At 48.4% G+C, this 21,434-nt stretch overlaps 1 protein-coding gene across 4 annotated transcripts in view; it reads left to right on the top strand.

The window, feature by feature from the left end:
• PRDM16 (PR/SET domain 16) overlaps positions 1–21,434 on the top strand; it is a 291,040-nt gene that overhangs the window by 230,897 nt on the left and 38,709 nt on the right. For all 4 annotated transcript variants that reach the window (XM_056508027.1, XM_056508026.1, XM_056508029.1 and 1 more), the window contains 2 exons: positions 10,558–10,692; positions 17,430–17,532. In XM_056508027.1, the coding sequence (XP_056364002.1) occupies positions 10,558–10,692; positions 17,430–17,532 (238 nt within the window). The remainder of the gene's footprint in view (positions 1–10,557; positions 10,693–17,429; positions 17,533–21,434) is intronic.

The raw sequence follows: 21,434 nt of genomic DNA, 5'->3' as shown, positions 1-21,434 counted from the left end.
CTTTTCTCATGTAGAAACAAACTTGAGGCCAAATGTCCACCCTGGTGACCCCAGTTCTGATTTCAGCGATGCTCATGCTGAAGACAAACTGTGTGTAATGGTTACACACTGAAGAAGTCCTTGCTCAAGATTTAGGTCATGTGAATAATCCTCGTGTCCCTCGGGGAGAAAACCAGCCCTGGAGCAGATTTTCTGAGAGCAGATTCTTCCTGGAAGTGCCCTGAGGATCTGCTTCTCTGGCCTCACCCTCACTCTTCAGCCAATATCCAAAGGGTTGGGATAAGCCTGGATGCTTTAAAAACCAACAGCAGAGAGGAATTTTTAACTGTGGAGCAGCTCCCTCATCCCAGGTCCTTGCTGTGCTTCCAGCAGCCCAAGGAAGGGGAGCAGCTTTTGGATGATGCTCCAAGCCCTGGGTTGTGCCCTGCCCACACTGAGCACCCCAAATTCCCTCTCAGGAAGGGTCAGCCCTTCCTTTGTGCTGGGAAAGCCTCTTGCCCTCATTTTTGGGGATGTTTATGAAATAAACCAGTGGGCAGCAGAGGTGCAGGATGTAGGGCAGTGGTGGGACAGCCCCACAGGCCTGGGTGCCTCGTTTAGCACCTTCTCAGGGTCCTGTTTTTGGTAAATACCACTCTGAAGAGATCACACATCTCAGCTGTGGGAGGGGGGAGCAGCACAATGTGAGAGAAAATCTCTCTTGGGCTGCCTTGTTTCCTGAGCTCCTCAAAGAGGGGGTGCTGGTGCTGGTGCTGGTTTTGACCTGCTGCTGGTGGGGGAACCTCGAATTCTCTTTCTCAGTGCCAGCCCAGCTCACAAACTCATCTGATTCACACCTTCTAAAGAGCATGAGAGCAGCTGCTGGCCCTGCTGCTGATAAGAAAGGTTATGGGGACTCAGCTCCCCGTCCCAGTGTGGCCCTTTGGGTTTCCTGTGTGAGGGGAGCTGGGGTGCAGCTCTGCTCAGCCCTGCTTGGGCTGCTTTTGATGGGGATTTTTGTCCACCTTTTCTTTTCTTTTCTTTTTTTTTTTTTTTTTTTTTTTTTTTTTTGGGTAAATCTCTGTTCTGAAAGTGTCAGGTCACGGTTAAACCGTGGGAATACCTTTGGGTCTGTAAATTCAAAGCTTTTAAAGCCAACAAGAGGTGAGGTGCACACGTGCAGGTGTGTTCCTGGATCGCTGGGTTGTTGTTATCCATGTAAGGAAGGATAATCATCCTCTATTAACCTTCTGAAATGAGTGCTAGAAGAGTGTGATCTTGGGGCTTGCCTTGCCACCCTGAACCACACCTTTAGATGGTGATTCCCTTCTTTCCACAGCTGTATCTCGCTGTTGTGTGATGGTACCAGTCAGTTCTTGTTTGAGCAGCACTAAAGCAGGGTGCAGGAGCATTAGGAGAAGTGAGACCAACACAGTGGTTGTCATTGCATGGGTGCAGCTGGCACCAGCCACACATGGAATTAAAGTCCTCATCCTTTCCAGCCTCTCCAGACATTCAACACCTTGTTGCACTGCTTACAGCCTACCCTGCCTGTGACTTTGGTTCCTTCACTTCTGTGTCCCAGTAATTTTCACTCCTGGCAGAGTTTGATTTGTGCTGTGCTGAGGTGTCCAAACGTGGCCCCACACCAGAGCCAGGCTGCAGGGTAACTAGGAAGAGCACTCTCAGTTCTCAGGAGTGAAACACCCAGATGTGTCCATCAAATACACCCCCAGGCACAGGTTTCCTTATCTGTGTCCCCCTCCTACTTGAACTTGGACCATATACCCCCAAATCTATCAATTAAAAGGAAAATGGGTGCTGCTTCAAGCCCCTCAGCTCTCTGAGTTCATCTCTCTGTGGGGTACCTGGATAAATGTTGTTGGAATTTATTTCATGTTTTAAGGATCCAGTGTAATCCCAGAGTGTTTGCAGGGGAGGCAGTGGATTTACTGATGAACTTTTGGGCAGCACCTCAGAATCTTCTCAAGGAGGAAGCTCAGAAGAGACCATCAGACAATGTCATTTCATGGGGCTCTTTTCCTGCTGGGACCTCCAGCCCAGGCTGCTGCTTTGGACCTGATACCAGCACCAGGAATGGGCAGCTGAAGGCTCTGCTACTTTTTTGGCCAGAGTGTGAAGTGCAGCAGATGGGTTTGGCACTGAGTGCTGCCCATAAATCACCCTGGAGAGGCCTCCACGCTCGTGGTGCTCCACAGCTCAGTTCCCAAAACATTTCTAAAACCAAGCTGGAGTAACAAGAAATTATTTAAAGCAAGCAGCAGCTTCCTCTGTCCATCCTGATCCAGTGCAAGTCCCAGGGTGCAGCTCAAGAAGCTGATCAGAATTTATTTTTAAGGTTTGCTGTGTTTTCCTTACAGCAGAAGTACCTTTTGGGTATGGATAAGGGAAGCAGCTGTGCCTCAATGCTAAGAGGGCTCTTGGACAAATCAGAAAATGTTTCCATCTTCATACAATAAAGTTCTGTTCAGCTTCTGTGCCTGCTCCCTTCTGCCAGGACAGCTGCCCTGCTCTTCCTCCCCCTGGGCTAATTGGCACCGGGTCATTAGGGAGACATTTCAGCCCACATCTCTTCTGGAAAGAGCAGCAGAGGAGTCAGACCCTAAAGCACTTTGGATCACCACAAAAGCTCTGGGATCTGAGTGATTTGTGTCTGTTTTAACCCCTTGGAACAGCCCTGCTCCCTCTCCCCAGTGCAGCGAAATATCCTGAGACTCCAAATCCCCCCCTGCCTGTGGTAACCTCTAGCTTTTTTTTTTTTATCAGAGGATTTCTCCCAAGTTCCCGTTTTTTCTCCTCTATTTAGAACTTCACAATTACAATTCTTTTGGAATGAGCCAAAATGCTGTAGGATACAAAAATGGGATGTCCTGAACTCTTTCAGTGCGGAGGAAAGCTTCAAAGTTTTTGTGTGTGTATATTACAAAGAACCTGAAATCCCTTCCTTGCCTCGTGTGTACAATATCTGAGGCAGCCCTGGGATCTGATTCGAGCACAGTTTTTTATGGTTTACTGTTTAATTTAAGTCAGTGTGGTATGAATTACGTTACCGGTGAAAAATGAGCTTTTGTTGAGATAAATGCCTGCCATCAGCTTGGAAGTCCTCTCCTGTTTTGACATCTTCACTGGGTGTTTTTCTGCCTGGTGATGAGATGTTGCTGTGCAAGGGGAGCTGATTGTCCTCAGAGAGGAGGAGAGTGGGGGCAGAAAAATGAGGGGGTTGGATTGGTTTGGGCATCAACAGGAATCAGCATTGGCAGCACGTTCTGTGGCACCCTGTGCCATTCATGGTGTCCTCTGGGCAGCAAAACTGCATCTCCAAGAAGGGAATATAGGAACAGGGGAGGGAAGGCAGAGCCAGGGTGGATTTTTCTTAAGATTTCTTGATTTCTCCTCTTTGTCCCATTGCTCTGCCATTTATCCGTGGTGCCTCTGCTCTGGAGAGCAGGAGATGCTTTCCTGGAGATTGTATTTAATGGGTGTAAATGTAAATTTAATGTAAATGATGTCCTGTATGAATCTTGCTGCTGTTGGCCCTTCCTGTGGCTTTGTGTGTAGGGTCAGGTCCGATGTTCCTTCAGCTGGAGCAAACCTGCAGTGCCTGAGGGACACAGCAGTGGCACTGCAGCTTTTTCCAGCCCTTTTTATCCTGATGCAGAGCAGACACTTGGGAAATACTCACTGTGCTGGTGTAGAGAAGAGCAGTTAATAGTGGGCAGCCCTTCAAAAGGCTCTGCTGGATTCCAACGCTCTCCAGAAATCCAGCCTTGCTTCCCAAGCTCCTGTGAGCCATCCAGGCTCCTCTGCTTGGAACCTGGACAGGGACTTTTGGGAGAAAACAGCCTTTTTTCATGTGATTCCTCGTGTGCTTTAGATGTGGTGGGGAAAATAGAATGAGAAGGTTATTTCTTGTGACAGAAGTATGTCCCAGGACCAGCCTCCCTGGGATGTTTTTCCTCCTGCCCCTTCATGAAGCCAGAGGATGCAGCAGCCCAGCAACAGCTCAGAAATGCACACACCAGTGGAAAAATCCCACTCCAGACATTTGGCTTGGGTGGGAGTGGAAGTTCAAAACCATCCAGCCTTTTAAAAACCTGGGTTGGTCTCTCTCTCACCAGCTACAGCAGCACTCTGCCAGCAGTGGCTCCGCGGTGTCACCAAACTCAACTCTGTCACCAAACTCAACTCTGTCACCAAAGGCAGCAGTGTCACCAAGCTCAGCAGTGTCACCAGGCTTGGCAGTGTCACCTGGCTCCACAGTGCCATCGGGCTCAGCATGGCATCACCCACCCCAGTGCAATCCTGGGTTTCCTCATGGCTCTCCCAGCTCTAGGCTCAGTTTGGAAGAAGCAGAGATGTTCTTGTCTGACAGGAGGAGAGCCACCAAGATTTGTTTTCCTCCCCTCTGGGCATTCCCAGTGTTTGGCAGTGCTGGGGTTTTGTTTTGGGTGGTGGGTCCTGTGCTGTGCTGCTGGAAACCCCAGGGTGTGCCCACAGAGGGGAGGGGACACTTGGTGAGGACACTCCAAGGGACAGGATCCTGCTCACAGAGCCAGGGAGATGAGCTGAGCTCTGTGCTCCTGCAGCCATTTAGCATCCCTTGGAACCTGCACTGCCCAGGGGTCACACTGAGATGAGGCTGTGCCCATCTCATGCAGGTGGTGGTGAGAGCTCTGCAGCCTCTCCCCTCTTTACCTGGTGGCTTTGGAGCTGGGACCCCCTTCAGGAGCTTCCACTGGCACAAGAAGTTTGCTGTACATCACTCTGTGGCTCTCCCTGAGTACACTCCCAGCTTTTCCTGTGGCCCTGAGCAGACAGGTTGGGTTTGGCTCAGCTGCTCTTCCCTGCACTTTCCAGTGCTGTGACCTGTTTTTGTCTGACACGTTTCTCATTACCTCTTTGTCAAATCACCAGGAAGCCTGCTTAATTGCAGGCAGAGTGCTGAATTTATGAGTTCATCTAGGCTTCATGTCTACACATTGACAGAGGTGTTTCTCTGGAAGGTCTTTTTCTCTTCGTTTCATGGCAAGAATGGACTTTCTGTTTCAGTTACTTCTGAAAGTCATAAATTGCAGCAGTCCCTCCCTTCCCTTTATTTAAAAGAAACACAACAAAACTTCATGGCAACAGTTTATTGCTCTAAATCAGCTCGTGGGTCATTAAAGCAAAAAAAAGGGGAAAAAAAAAAAGGAAAAAATCTCCAACTCCTGCCAAATAAAATGCGCACATCAGCCAAGCTGTCAGAGGCAGATTCTGCGAGCATGGGATGAGAAGGTTTATTACACTCTGGGCTTCTGGGGAGGGATGTTATAGCAACAGGACGCTGGGTCAGTGATGGCAAACTGCTGGTTGCTGCGTTTCTCCATGCACACTAGGAATCCATTAAGCCAACTGACGACAGATCCGCAGGCACTCCAGCCCCCGGCACACCTCAGCCCTGGGACGCTGCCCACTGAAATGTGAAAGAAACAACCCAACAGAGAGCCCACAAATTAGAGGGGCAGGAAACCTCAAATGATGTGCAAAAAAAATTGTAAACGTTCGAGGGGATTTTTCCATAACTTCTGCCCCATAACTCAGCATTTCTGATGTTAATAAATTAGGGAGCGGAGATCAAGGAGCCTTTTGGATCCAAACCCCGAGAGCTGCTCGGCAGACAGCAGATAAAGCTGCAAAGTGAGCCCTGGAACATGACAACAATTTCCTTTTGGCTGGCTGGGGATGGGTCTGAAGCACAGCCACGGCCAGAGCTCTGGCTCTGCATCCCAAATCCGTGTCTCTGCAGAGGGTCACTCAAATCCCTGTGACCCCAGGGAACACGAAGGTTTGGAGGGGACAGACTGGAGAGGGGGAGGCTGGGGGACCTCAAAGCAAGGAGAATTCTGTGAAACCCAGAGAATGGCTCCACGAGACAAGATCATGGCACTGTTACTGGCAGGGAAGGGAAGGGGAATTGGGAATTCTTAGATGAGCTGTTGGAATTGAAGACAAAAGTGCTGGGAGGTGCTGTGGGTTAATAAATAAAGACTGAACTCACCATCTGCAGCAGAAGAAGAAAAGATGAAGTGAAGTTTTGGCGTGTTCAGTGATGAAAAAAGAAGTGGGGAGAAATCTGTGATGGGGTGCGAGGGATAAAATGGAAGAGCAGCCAGAGGAAGTGCTCCCACAATAATTAACTTTCTGAGCGTGTCCACAGGCTGCAGGCCAGATGAAAATCTGCTTTTCCAGCACACAGGGCAGGGGCTGTCCCAGACTGCTGGGGTTTAACATGGGGACAAAGAAGAAGGGACAGATCTTGTTCCTGCAGGGAGCCCAGCTCCGTGGGGCAGGGATGCTGAGCCTCAGAGCCAAAGGGGTCAGGGAGGTGAAATGATCCCCAAAACTCACTGGAATAGCAGCACATGATGGTTGTAGACCTGCAAAATCAGCACCAATTGCTAATTATAAACTGGTTTTATTTTCTTTTCTCCTCTCCAGTATCTTCCTACCTTTTTTTTTAACCTCTCCTTTCCCTCTGAAAACTTCTTTAAATATCTAAGCCAAATTACTCTCAGGAGAGATGTTTCCACTGATACAGAGCCAGCCTGAGCAGAGAGCACAGGCAGAAATTGCATGTCAGCTCCACCAAGTCAGAGTCCTGCTAAGAATTACATTGGATTTTCTGAGGGTTTTTTCTTCCTGTGGCATCTTTGGGGTTTTTTGCTGTTGGCATTAAATACCTGATGCCAGCCTTTACCTGCCCAGGAAAACGGGGGTGGATGGTTTTGTGATTAAAGCTGCTGCTAAGTCCTGGATAGGGAGGGACTTAGTTCCAGTTTTAATTGTGATTAAACAGATTTAATAGAGCTGGAGATGCCTGTTGTGGTAAGAGCATCCCTGGTGGGAGGCTGTGGGGAGCTGAGCCTTCCAGGAGTGGGGTGAATCCCTCTGGGATCTTTAATTTGCCCATTCCCAAAGCTTGTTGCCTCAATTTTCCTTCTCCACCTGTCCTAGAGCACAGGTATCTCTTGCTTCTTCAAAAGAACACAGCAAAACCAATGCTGCATGAGGATCCCAGGAGCATTTTCAAACTGGAATCAGTTTTTGGTTTTGTTTTGTTTTTTTTTTTTTACTTACTGACAAAGGCTTGTGAACAGTTGGTTTGCAGAATTTCGCCAGAGGAAATTTCTGATTTCCTTCTGGTCTGAACTGGGAGAAGATGTGGTAAAAGGTTTCAGTTTGTTTTTCCGGAGTTTTCTCAGGTGGGGGCAGGGGGTGAAGAGAGACTTAAAATATTATTCTGTGTGTGAACACTTGACAGAAGAACAGATACTGCAGATAGTGCTGGGGGAGTGCTGCTGTGAAATAACTCTGATAGAGACCATCAAGCAAAGAGTGTGAGCGTGTGAAGCTGATCTTTAATTAGAGGTGTTGGCCACCGAGGGCTGGGCTGGCCCGGGAGCTGCCCTGGCCCTGAACTGGTCCTGCAGCACTCTGAGAGCAGCTGATCATCCCAATAATTCCATTTGCTGAGGATCCTGGTCCATGGCAGCAGAGGGATGAGGGGTGGCTGGGTGCAGTCCCCCTGTCTGGGCTTTGGGCAGGTTCTGTTTGGTGCCAGGTTCTGTTTGGTACCAGGTTCTGTTTGGTGCCAGGTTCTATTTGTGCTGCCAGGTTCTATTTGTGGTACCAGGTTCTGTTTGGTACCAGGTTCTGTTTGGTGCCAGGTTCTATTTGTGGTGCCAGGTTCTGTTTGGTGCCAGGTTCTATTTGTGGTACCAGGTTCTGTTTGGTGCCAGGTTCTGTTTGGTGCCAGGTTCTATTTGTGGTGCCAGGTTCTATTTGGTACCAGGTTCTGTTTGGTACCAGGTTCTGTTTGGTGCCAGGTTCTATTTGTGGTGCCAGGTTCTGTTTGGTGCCAGGTTCTATTTGTGGTACCAGGTTCTGTTTGGTGCCAGGTTCTGTTTGGTACCAGGTTCTGTTTGGTGCCAGGTTCTGTTTAGTGCCAGGTTCTGTTTGTGGTGCCAGGTTCTGTTTGGTGCCAGGTTCTATTTGGTACCAGGTTCTGTTTGGTGCCAGGTTCTGTTTGTGGTACCAGGTTCTATTTGTGGTACCAGGTTCTGTTTGGTACCAGGTTCTGTTTGGTGCCAGGTTCTATTTGTGGAGGGCAGTGAGTGTGTGTGAGAACAGCAGCTCAGGTTCTCAGGCTCTCACAGCCCCTCTCTTTCTCTCGTTTTGATCTGTCAGATTTCACACCCCCAGCTTGGGTTTTAATGCCCCATGCAGATAAAACCACAGAGTTTCAGGTGATTTCAAGTTCTGGCAGAACCTCCTCCTGAGGCACAGCTGGCGAGCAGGACCCTGCAAAGTGAATTTCAGCTGAATTCTGGGCTTCCCCCAAGCTCTCTGCCCAGGGCAGGGGGTTGGAACTAAATGATCCTTAAGGCTCCTTCCATCCTAAGCCACTCAATGGCCCTAAGTGTCCTTTCAAACCATCCTAGAAGATGAAAGAGACCAACTGTAAGATACAGCTGTGAAATTAAAAACCTGATTTGTGTGTCCTGTATTTGCCATCTTGTGTTCCCAGGGCCACTGGATGTCACCAATAGCTGGCACTGGGAGGTTTGTGGGCTGCTGGTTCCTCAAACCACCACAAACTCTGCCCAAACTCTTCAGACCAGCTGAGCATCAATGATTTGTCTCATTTGGTTTTTCCAAACAGTTTCTCTGGAAGCTGCTGTCACTTGGTGTCTGGATGTGTCCCCACTCGAGGGGCTAGCTTGGCTGGGCCACCTCAGTTTGGGGTCAAAAAAGCCAAGAGAAGCTCTTGGTCTCACCAGCTTTAGGCAGCCTCAGTGTCCCTGGAGCTCCCTGAGATAAAACAGAAATTATTGATATTTTATCTTGAATGAACTCAGTACATTCAGCCACATTAAGAACAGGTTTTATTGTTGGGTTTTTTGATTTTTTTTAAACTTCCAAACAACACAGAATTGGCTTCCAGTGACATCAGAGCCCACCTCAGAGCTTTGGTGCTGCCAGTGGGTGACCAAGGGTGTCTAGAAAGTTCCCTGGTCTAGTTAGGGATGAGTGAATGACCCTGAGTGCTCCCAGGCAGGGGATGAAGAAACTGAGCACAGCCAGGTTTTTCTCACACCAGTTCTGTCCCAAACATGCTCTGGGAGAAAATGCAGCATTTCAGTGACTCCCAGTGCTGTGTTCTGATTGGGAAGGAAGAAGCCCAGCAATAAAGGAGGGATTTCCCCTCATCCCTTTTCAGTCAGGGTTGAAAGAAAAGTTTGCTGGGACCAGTGCAGGGAGCTGGGGACTGTCCTGGTGGTTCTGGCAGGTCCTGGTCCCCCCAGGAGCCCAGAGCTGGGAGCCAGAGCCTGAACTGGACCAGTCCCATGAGGTTTCTAGCCCAGCCTTAGACTCGACCTGTTGCTGTCATCGCTGGGCTTTAATTTTTCCTCTCCTTTGTTTTCCCACCTTTTTCTTTTTTTCTGTGTCTTGAAATAGATGGGAAAATATAATCGTATCCCACGAGATTCTGAGAGAATTAATTGCTAGTAAAAGCATGTTAAGAGCTTTTGATGACTGAAGTAATTTGCACTGACACAGGGGCTGCTCGGGGCAGAGGGAAATCTGAATCTCAGGAAAAAAGGAGTTTCTGGAGCAGGGAGGCCCAGTTAGGAGCAGAGCAGAGCCTTGCTATGCTGGGCTCAAAGGGCTTCTCCTGGTTTTCAGGGTGTCCTGTGTCATTTTTAAAATGTGCTTTTTTGAGTGAATTACAAGCTGGATCATCCCAAAGGTTATTCTGGAATTCTGAGCATCTCCTCTGGTTCTGTCACCAAACTCCACTGTCTTAAGAGAGGAAAAGTCTCTTCTTGTCAAACCAGCTAACTTCTTTGGACTGCAACCCCTTAATTAACTCTTTTTTCCCTCTCACATCTGGACTTTAAATATCTGAGGGGTTTTATTTTGAAGGATTCCTCTTTTTCACAGCAGCCAAGCTGCATCTCACCTTTAGCCACACAGATGTGACCAGTGAATTTCTCAGGCTGTGCTCAGATAAATGAAAGTAGTGCATTGGGTAAAACAGGTTTTAAAATAGAACCTCACAGCTCTGTGGAAAGTGATCTGGTTTAAGAGTTTATTGGAAGGTTTGTAATTAAAAATTATCCTGCATGAAAGGATGAAACAAATGATGTGAAGATGGAGCAGTTAAGAACCTTGTCATTAAAATCAGTGCAGTTTAGAGAGGTTCCCCACTTTGATTTCTTGAGCTGTGGTACCGGAGCTGTGTTTAACAGAATCTTTGTAGCCCTGAATATTTGTAGTCCTGAACCTTTTACCACTCTGAGATGTGTTCTTGGAGGTTCTGCCAGCCAGGACCTTCAGACAGTGGCTGAGAGCTGGTTTCATCCTTGTCATAAGTCTCTTTATCAACTCTATCTCTGACCTTTCTCCTTCCTATTTCTTGTTTGGAGTTGTGCCCTGCAGACCCTTTTCCTGCCTCTGTCCCCCCTGCGGCTGCCGTTTGGCCCCAGCTGACCCTTCCTGTCCGTTCCCCCGCAGATTCCCGATGCCCTGGGCACCGAGAAGTTCTGCAGTGACGCTGGCCAGGGCGGGGCCGGCAACTGGCTGAAGTTCATCCGAGCGTGCTGCTCCTGCGACGAGCAGAACCTGGCTGTGTGCCACATCAACGAGCAGGTAACGAGCTCCCTGCGGGGCTGCTGGGCTGCCCTGCACCCAGCACGGGCTGGGGCAGAGGGATGGATCAGCCCTGGGATGAGCTAAAACCTCCAGATTTATGGTCCTGTCCCAACTCAGCATCCTGCCCCTGACTCGTGATCTTGTCCCTGATTCATGATCCTGTCCCTGATTTATGGTCCTGCCCCAACTCAGCATCCAGCTCCCGACTTGTGATCCAGTCCCTGATTGATGATTCTGTCCCTAATTCATGATCCTGTCCCAGATTTATATTCCTGTCCCTGATTCATGATCCAGTCCCTGATTTATGGTCCTGCCCCAACTCAGCATCCAGCCCCTGACTTGTGATCCAGTCCCTGATTGATGATTCTGTCCCTAATTCATGATCCTGTCCCAGATTTATATTCCTGTCCCTGATTCATGATCCTGTCCCTGATTTATGGTCCTGCCCCAACTCAGCATCCAGCCCTGACTTGTGATCCAGTCCCTAATTCATGATCCTGACCCTGATTCATGATCCAGTCCCTAATTCATGGTTCTGTCCCTAATTCATGATCCTGCCCCCAATTCAGCATCCAGCCCCTGACTCCCGATCCTGATCAGGATCCCCATTCGTGATCCTGTCCCTTGGCTTTAACTTCATTTATTTCACCAGGGGACACACTTTTCCCTACCCCAAAGAAAGACAAAAGTTTGATCTTTCCCCTTCAGGCAGCAGGAAGAGGTTTGGGGTTGTTTGTAAGAACCCACAGAAAATAAAAATTTTGCAATAAATGATTGCCCTCTAAATAATGAAGTAGCTCTGTGGTGATAAGGGCCAGGGCAAGATTTTCATCAAAATCATTTTATTTTCAGAGAAAATGAATTTTTTACATGAGGAGATTGTCTTCGAGTGTGTGTGTGTCCCCTTCTGTTCTTCTTTAGTCCTGTAACCCGGGAACACTCCCAGGAATGCACAGAGAATTTTCCTGGATTTAGTGAGCAAAATCTGGACCACTCAATTATCTCCCCCCTCCCTCCTCCCCCATTAACAGATTATGATATAATTAAAATGTATTTATTTCTCTGTTTAGAAAGAGGTTAATTGAGATATTTCATTCATTATTTTTCATGTATTAAGCCAATTTTCACATGTAGAATAACATTAGCTAGTTTTCTTTATATTTATTCGTGCTGGAGAGGCATTTGAAAAGAAGATCTTTGATTGTTGGAGATAATTGTGATTCTGAAGGAGGACTGGAAAAAAATGGTAGATAAATTATATCATTAATTAAAAGGCAAATGGTTTCTTTTCTGCTGTTGTTACTCCTGCCTCAAAAAGAAAAATACTTGAGCAGTTCAAGGGTCTGAAATACTAAACAGAATCTATGTAATAATATATTTATAATATATAATGATTATATTCATGGCCTGGCCATTAATGTAATTATTATATATTAATGATAATTAGGGTGACAGCTGGTCCTTTTAGTTGGGGTGCAGATATTGGGGGGAAAAAGGAGGAGTAACAGGAGACAGAAAAAAATCAGGGCTGTGTTTAATCAGCCAGTGTGAGGTGTGTGTGCAATGCAGAGATTTTGGGTGCATTTTACAGAGAATTGGTAACTCCAGTCAGGATTCCCAAAGAGCCCTAAAAAGAGGAAATCAGAAGCAGTTTGGCTGAGCAGAAACAAAGGGGAGGCAATTCCAAAGGAGGGAACAAAACCAAAATGTGCAGCCCTGTCCTGGCTGGATATCCATAAGGCCAAATTTTCCATGTCCAGAGCTGGACACAGGGAGAGGTCTGAGGGAGCAGGAGGGACAAATCTCACTGGGCTGCCCCTGGGGTGAATTATTGGTGAGACAAGGACACAAAGAACCTTTTTTCAGGCTGATTTTGAGGTTTTGAGCTCCTCTGCTGCAGCTGATGTGTGTGGGTGGGTTTTTGATTTTAGGTGAACACTCTTTCTCCCCTTTTAATGCTCTTTTTCCCCTGAAGTACAAATGTGTGGAAGCTCAGGTAAATCCCTGCAGCAGGGAAATGGGGCTGGTTCTTAGGAAGGGCCCTAATTAATGAGGTAATTCTGGGATGGACTTTTCCCACTCTCTGTTCCATCTCCATCCCTTGCCGTGGTTAAACCTCATTCCCAGGCTGAGTCTGCTCCAGAACTCTTTTATTCAGTGGGAGGATGAGGTGGTGCTGGGCTCTGACTGGGAGAAGCCCCAGAATGTGTTGTTGTGGTTCTGCAGGGCTGATATTTCAGTGATTGTACCAAATTGTTCTGTTTTAGCTACAAAACCAGAGAGCAGAGCCTGATTTCTGCTGCCCTGAGTTCACATCCACAGCAGATCCCTGTATGGAGCAGGATTCCTCTGGGCTACTTCTCATTTCCTTGTTCGTTTGGGGTGTTGGGATTTTGGAGGTGTTTTCCTTCTTTTTTTTTTTTTTTTTTTTTTTTTTTTTTTTTTTTTTTTTTTTTGCCATCCCGTGCCCAGAATAATTTTGATTAAAATCAAGAAAAGGAATATTCTCAGTACCAGCAAGCCCTACTTATCCTGTTAACTATTTAGTGTAAAACAAAGCTGGTAATTTGGAGAGCTGCCCATGCTGTGGTGGGAAACACGAAATGATCAAGTGTGGAACTTTTCTATAAACAAAACAGAATTGATTTGTGAATTTAAATCTTCTGCTGGATTAATAAATGTGAGCTTTTTTCAGTGCACAACAAATAAAAAAGGCTTTGATGAGCCCAGACCATCAGTAGCATGACTGAAAGATGAAGTTAATTATCATAATGAAATGTTTGATGAAATTAATGTGACTCCAGCAGAATCCAACTTTTCCCTGATCATTAAAGGAGCCTGTCCTATATTCCTGGAAGGACTGCAGGAGACATTTTGAAATACAAGGAGCTACTTTGTTCTGAGAACAAACAGGAGAGGAAAAGGAGCTAAAGGGTGAGACCAGGGCAGTGTCAGCCCTTGGCAGGGGAATTCTGAAGGATTTTTCCCCTGTAAAATTTGTGACTCTCTCTCTGAACTTGATGGACCTTTTAGACCACAGCTGGTGTTTTAGTGCTGCTTTGGGTTACCAGCTGCAAGAGAAAGTCTGTTAATGGCAATTTTATTTTATTTTATTTTATTTTATTTTATTTTATTTTATTTTATTTTATTTTATTTTATTTTATTTTATTTTATTTTATTTTATTTTATTTCATTTTTTTCCCTTAGCTTGGCCCATCTTGATTTCTGTTTTTCTGAGTCAGTTCTGAGCTCACTCCAAGGCTGCATTTTGGGGCTTTTTTCAGGCACTTTTCCCATTAAGCTCAGTGTGGTTTGCTCCTGGGAAAAGCTTTTTTTTTTTGCAGAACAAGCAGGGAGAAGCACTGAATTGCAAATGAAAAAGATAGTGAGAAAAAGGAAAATTTTAGATGACTTCTTATTTTGCAGTGGAATCCCCAGAAATGAACTCCCCGGGCTGGGTGGAGCAGGGGTCTCTCAGAACTGTTCTCACCTGTGCACAGGTGTGTCCTGTGTCAGCCTGGTGCTGCCACGGGATTTTCTGGGTCTGTCCAGGTCCAGGGAGATGCCCAGATCCTGCCCACAGCTCCAGGTCCAATTTTTGGACTCACAGCTGGATGAGGACAGATGTGTCTGCACTGGGAGAAGTGTTTGCAGACCATTGGAAAACGGTGATGAAATTACACCCAGGATTGTGGCAGGCACAGGGATAGGGTCTGGGCAGTTTGGGATATTTTGGGACTTCATCTCCCATCCCAAATCTCTGTGTCTGTGACCATCCCTGCTTTGAAATCCCGGTGAGAGATGCGCGGGCAGCGCTGGGTGCTCAGGCACCGATACTGGGGTGAGTCGACAGCGGGGCTGCGGGGAGGGGTCGGCTCTGCTGAGGCAGGGCCAGCAAACAGCCGGGGAGGACAGGGATGCACCGAAAAGGGCTGGACCGGTGCTGGTAAGGGCTGTACCCCCGGTAAGGGCTGTGTCACAGCACTCGGTAAGGGCTGTACCCCCGGTAAGGGCTGTGTCAGAGCTCCCGGTTAGGGCTGTACCCCCGGTAAGGGCTGTACGGGGTGCTCGGTTAGGGATGCACCGGAGCTCCTGAAAAGGACTTTATGGGTGGCTCGGTAAGGGCTGTACCCCCGGTTAGAGCTGTACGGGATGTTAAATGAGGACTGTATCCTTGGTTAGGGCTGTATCAGAACACTCGGTAAGGGAGGCACCGGAGCTCCTGAAAAGGACTTTGCGGGATGCTCAGTGAGGACTCTATCCCCGTTTAGGGCTGGGTCACAGCACTCGGTTAGGGCTGTATCGGAGCTCCTGAAAAGGACTGTACCGGGTGTTCGGTAAGGGCTGTACCCACGGTAAGAGCTGTACGGGATGCTCAGTCGGGGCTGTATCCCCGGTTTGGGCCGTGTCACAGCACTCAGGGCTGTACCGGCTGCTCAGTCGGGGCTGTATCCCCGGTTTGGGCTGTGTCACAGCACTTGGTCAGGGCTGTACCGGCTGCTCAGTCGGGGCTGTGTCACAGCACTCGGTACCGCAGCTCCCGGTAAGAGCCGCCCCGCACCACCCCGCTCATGGGGGCGGCTGTGACTCCGTCTGCCCCGGCCTTGCAGCTGCTCACAGACACAGCCCCGCTGCCCTTCTTTCCCTTCCCTCCCCTCCCGTTCCCTCCTCTTCCCTTCCCTGCCCTCCCCACCACCGGCCCGGCCGCCGGCACCGGAGGAGCGCCGCGGCCGCGGGACAGGAGCGATCAGGTCAGGGGAGCCCAGCCCAGCCCGGCCCGGCCCAGCCAGCTCAGATCAGCCCAGCCCAGCCCGGCCCGGCCCGGCCCGGCCCGCTCCACTCGCATGGCCCGGGAGCGGCTCCGAGGGAGCGGCGCGGTGGCCGCGGCGGCGGCGGGGCCGGTGGCGGGGCCGGTGGCGGGGCCGGTGGCGGGCGGCGTGTGCCACCTGCTGGGGCGGGCAGGGGCCGCTCTGCCGGACCCGATCCTTATCCCGATCCCCATCCCCGTCCCAAAAACCATCCCAGTCCCCATCCCGGTCCCATCCCGGTGCTGGTCCCATCCCGCTCCCGGTACCGGCAGCACCGGGAGCGCTCCCCATCGGCAGCTTCTCCTCGGTGTGTCCCGGGGAGAGGGGGGAGCCCCGGTTCGGCTGCTGGGAGCCGGAGCGGGACCGGGAGGCGCCGGGCAGCGCCGGGGGCGGCGGAGCGCGTTAATTATCCCGAGGGGTGGGGAGCGGCTCCGCTCGGGGACCTGCGGGTGGAACCAGTGCGGTGGCCGGGGCGGGTCGCGGGTTGTCCTGGTGCTCGGTGTAACGCGGGTGATCGGTCGGGAGCGTCCCCACCTCGGTGTGGGGAGAAAGTTCTGAGCGGTAACCGTGCTCCACGGTCCCCGCAGCTCTGGGAGGGATGTCCCCTGTCCCCGCAGCTCTGGGAGGGATGTCCCGTGTCCTCACAGCTCTGGGAGGGATGTCCCCTGTCCCCACAACTCTGGGAGGGATGTCTCCTGTCCCCTGTCCCTGGAATCGCATCCCTCTCCCTGTGATCACATCTCCCCGCAGCTCCGGGGCTGGGAGGAAAATTTTGGGAGCATCCCGGGCAGCTGCTGCTGCTCCCGCCGAGCCTGGGGGCACACACCTGCCAAATCCTCGCGTTCTGTACCGGGGGGGAGGGAGAGTGGCTCTGGGAAGAGAAATGCTTCGTGGTGACACAATTAATGCAACACAGGCAGGAATTGAGGAGTGTGTGTGTTCCTTCCCCATAAACACAAGCTGGCAGAAGCAGAGTGGCAGCATATTTAGGGTATTATTCTGGGTGAAATGTGGGTTTTTTACCCTGAAAAAGAATTTCTTGGATTGTTGTTGAATGCAGTGCTAAGTAAAACTGGAAGTTAATAACTGTTACCAGGTAAATTATCACGATATTGCATTAGGACAGGGTCCAGTGTACTCTAAAAGTTTGGAAAACGTATGAGGGACACTGAATCTTCTCAGGACAGAAGCCTGGAGAAGGTGCAGGGGAGGGAATGAGGCCACAGGGATCTGCCCAGTGTGACCCAGCTGTCCCTGGACCCGCTGCCCTGGTTTCTGTGGGGTTTGGGGTAGAACAGTGAAAATAAGGTGCATGGACTCTGCCCTTACCTGACTCCTGTTCCTGCTTTGGGTTTTTCTCCTGGTGCAATGACAAAAGTCCAGGAGATGAACAGAGCTGTGCTCAGGATGTTTTGGAAGGTCCAGGGTCTGTGCTCACACAGGAGCTCAGAATGTGGGTGAACTGCTCACCTGGGGTGGTTCATGGCTGTGTTTAGGGCTCAGGTTTGGGCTGTTGGGGAGAATAATCAACAGAATAATTCTGTGGAGATGTGATCATTTGGCTCTAATCATGAGGCCAATTTTGGCTCAGAGAGCAGAGCCTTAAACATGACAATTCCATCATTTAATCTTCCCTTCACTGTGACAAACACTGAGCTCCAAGGAGAACAGGGAAAAAAAATTGGAAGACTTTTTGTAATTTGAAGGAGAGAGGCTGTTGCCCAAAATATTTTTTTATTGTCCAAACCCTGTGAAACTCTGACACCCAAAGAGTCAAATAAAGGCAGGAAAACGAGCTCTGAGCAGCAATTATCCCAAATCAAGGGACAGCCTCCCCTATTAGCTGCAGCAATTTGAGCTATTGGTTAAAATATAAAATGCAAGGCTTTGCATATTTAACATGTCTGTTCTGTTTGTGATTCCCAGGTCTATTATAAAGTTATTAAAGAGATTGAGCCGGGAGAAGAGCTCCTGGTGTGTCTGAAGGAAGGAGGTTATTCCCTCGGGAACATGGCACCCAGCATGGAAGGTAAGGCCTCCCCAGGAGCTCCTGCTGCTCTCTGGCACTGCTGGCACCTCAAAACCTGGCCCCTCAAAACCTGGCACCTCAAAACCTGGGACCAAACCTGAGCCAGGACTTGCCCCTTCTGTCACTGTCCGGATTTTGTGCTCATTTTCACTCCTTCCCTGTGAGAGAGGCTCAGTCCACAATACTGAGTTTTTATCGGCCTCAAGCAGCTTCTTTTCCTTCTCTTTGTGGGTTTGGGTATGATTAGAGATGCCTTTTCCATCCATCAGTGACTTTGGGTGTAATAAAAATAGCCAAACCCTCCCAAGGCTTGGAAAACAGAAGCCTGCAGGGATTTAGGGAATCTGGAAAAGGAGGGTCCAGGCAGGGGGTGAAAGAATCATCACTAAAATTATTATTGCTGGAATAAAGACACCTCATCTTTCTCTGCAGCAGCTGTGAGCAGGTAGCAGGACACACACATGGAGCATTCTGGAAATTAAAAGTGCTCCCAGCAGTGATTCTCCTTTCTTAGGATGCTTTTTCCCACATTCATCCAAGACTCTGACACTACAGACACTGTGCAAGGAAGTAATCTCTGAGGAAAACTGGGAAGGATGTGTCCAACATCATTATTCAATGATTTATTTCTAGAAATGCATTCTCATTTACCATTGGTTTTAAACTAGTAGTTGGAAATAATGCTCTATAAAATTAATTTATGAAATTGGAGCTCTCTCTGGGCATCCCACAACACATTCAGTTTCTTTTACCTGAACATAAGTATGATTTCTGATGCAAATTTGCAGCAAAATCCTGCACAATTAGTTTCCAATATTTCTGGGAAATGGGACAGTTTGAGGATTTGTGCTGCTGGAAGTTCATTTGCTGAAGGGCTGGGGTGAAGTGTGGTATTTGCTGCCTCACTCATATCAACTTTGGGACTATTTTTTCATTGGTCTCTCCTCCAAAAAAAAAAAAAAAAAAAATTTCTCAAGACCAACACACAGAGGTGAACAATTTCTGAACCTTTTTTTTTTTTTTTGATGCCAAGGAGAAATCTGAATGAAAACTCACTGCTGTTCTGCATTTCAGTTTCTAACAGGCTTTTATGTGAACAAGCAAAAAGTGCTCCTTGTTTTCCATCTCTGTCATTATGGAACATTTATCTGGATCTTCCTGGTAACGTCTAGTGCTTTTGCTGCATAATTGCTGTCAAATTATGCCAGGCCAACATTAAATATTTGACTCCTTAATACTTTTTACTTTCAGCAGGGCTATCTTCCTGCTGCCTCGCACCCCCAGCTCACTTCGGAATTAACAGGAGAGAAAATGCAAAATTGTTCCACACAAAGATAATTATCATAAAAATCTTTCCTCTCAACCCCAGCCAAACACAGCAGACCCCTTATCACTGCAGGAATTTTGAGTAGGGCACTTGAACTCCTTTGAGATTCGAGTCTGGTAGATTAGCATGTAGATGCCACATAATTGTGTTCCCCTTGGTTTCTCTGAAAGCTATTAGGCACTGATTTATTTTTCTGTTACATTCCTGCTTTGTCCTGAGTGTTACTGATGGAACTTCAGATAGGCACACATAACCACAGATTTGACAAACACGACACGGAGAGCAGGCAGCAATTTCGGTGTAACTGGGGCTGTTCTTTTCTTTGCAGCCCCTTCTCCCTGTCACACACCGAGGCTGTTACCTTTGTGAAGGGCAGGATTTTCATTTGTGATGCTTAAAGAAAGGGGAAAACTTTAATGACAACTTGTTTTGAAAGGCGACCTTTTTTATTTTTGGTACTTACAGGCAGAAAAAAAGGAGCAGTTGAACAAACCTGGAGTCTGCTTCAGACACAAAATCAGTGCTCAGTTCAGCCTGAGCCTCCGTGCTGGTTTAGGTTTGGGGATGCTCTGGTCCTAAGCCAGGCTCAGGTCCTTCCTTCCCTGCAGGGGATTTGTTCTGGGCAGTGCTGGAGCTCAGAACTGGGAATGCCAGAGGAACATGGATAAATTATCCTGGAATGGTTTGGGATGGAAGGGACCTGAAGGATGATCTCATCCCATCCCTGTCCTGGGCAGGGACACCTCCCACTGTCCCAGGCTGCTCCAATCCCTGGCCTTGGGACTTCCAGGGGTCCAGGGGCAGCCACAGCCTCTCTCCCACCTCATCAGTTTTTCCTCTCTTTAGCCTGTCTGAGCATCAAAACAGGATTTACAACCAGTGGCAACATGAATAAAACGTGGTTACAAGGTTTTAAATCATATTTTTGTCAGCTCTCTAAGTCTCCTTTCAATACAAATTTCTTTTTCCAAACCCAGATACTCAAATACAGGAATTGCTTTTGCTATTCTCCATCTTTCCACCTGTGGAAAACCTGATGTGTTCGATGTCCTCTTGTACTGTGTGTGATGTGGGTGAGATCTGGCAAAGGATGGGGTGAATTAGAAGCAAGATCTCTTCTCTGGAATATTCTTGAGGCTGTTAATGTATTTCACTAATATATTTCCCTGCAGTCAGGGCAGTGTCAGGGTTTGCTGGGAGGGGTCAGTTACCCAGCTTCAGCCAGGTATGGAGGAAATGACTCTTCATGGCTGCTTTTCCAAACCCAGAGAGGATTTCTGCTTCCTAGAAGAGAGTTTGGGAGAAATAAGCTGCAATTAATCGTGTAAATCTCAAACTGAAGCAGGAAGAATTCCACCTGGAATTGTGGAAGGAATTTTGTTGCATTTTCTCTGAAGTCAAAAGAAGGGGATAAAAAAAATCTCTTTCCTCCATTCCAAGTGTTTTCAGCTCTGGGGATTTGCCAGGTGGAGCTTGAGGGATACTGGGGGTTTGGTAGGAGCTTGTTAAGAGGGGAAGGGACCTGGGGCTTCCCAGCCTGGAGGATTTCAGTCACTCCTCCAAAAATTCCTTCCTGGTTAAGCCACTGCTGCATTTACAGAAGAGCAAAGAGGAGAAATGTTGGCTCTGAGGTAGAGAAACACCTCACCAGAGCACTTCCATGTCACTGGAGTTTGATGTTACACTTTTTTCTTCTTTTTTTTTTCCTTCTTTTCACTCATAAAAAGTAATTTTAATGGTAGGTGATACAGAGTCTCTCCATACTGCTGCTATTGGTGTCCTGATTTCCAGGTTTCCCTCCCCAGGGGCACAAAACACATGAGGTACACATTGATCCTGCTCTACAAAATGCAGAAAAAAGAATTTCTCTGAGGAGCAGAGCAGGGCCTGACCCACCTCATGGTGAAGCTGCTGCCAGCAATTTCAGATGTGTAAACCCTCAAAATGAGCTGAAATGAGAACGATTGGCTATTTTCTTCCCTTGGGTCTTCGTTTTTTAGCCAAAATTCCTTTGTTGACCTGCTGGATTTTAATTTTCTGTGCAGCCCTGTGCTGTGCAGCTGAGGAGATGCTGCTGCAGCTTTGGATCATCCTGCTGTGGGTGGCTCTGGGAGCCCTGGGATGCCCAGCAAGGCTGTGCTGGCTGAGTTTTGGTGATACTTTCTTTTTCAGCTGGGTTAGACTTTTCCCATGTCAATACTTTCCGTGTAGGTGTGCAGAGTGTGCAGAGGGTTTCCTCTGCCCACATCACTGCTGCAGCAGCCCCTGGGACCTTGCCTTGCTCAATTTTAAACTCAGGTTTCAGCAGAGAAAGGGAGATGGGATGTGTGTGCCTAGCTGGGAGCATCTCTGGGTGTCACACTCATAACAAAATTAATCCTGATTTATATAAAACACCATTCCAGGCCTTAAAACTCAGCCTAAGTGTTTGCAGTTGTGCAAAATTTGGTGCAAACAAGTGCAAGGGGAGATTTTGAAGCAGAGATTTGCTCAGGGGTTGAAGATTTTGTTCTGAGAATGTGAGTGTGGCCACATCCCACCCCAAAATCTCCTGTCCCAGAGCAGGGGATGGATC

The sequence above is a fragment of the Oenanthe melanoleuca genome, chromosome 21 (genome assembly GCF_029582105.1).
Source record: "Oenanthe melanoleuca isolate GR-GAL-2019-014 chromosome 21, OMel1.0, whole genome shotgun sequence".
Classification (NCBI taxonomy): Eukaryota; Metazoa; Chordata; class Aves; order Passeriformes; family Muscicapidae; genus Oenanthe; species Oenanthe melanoleuca.
This window is presented reverse-complemented; position numbering and strand designations above follow the sequence as displayed.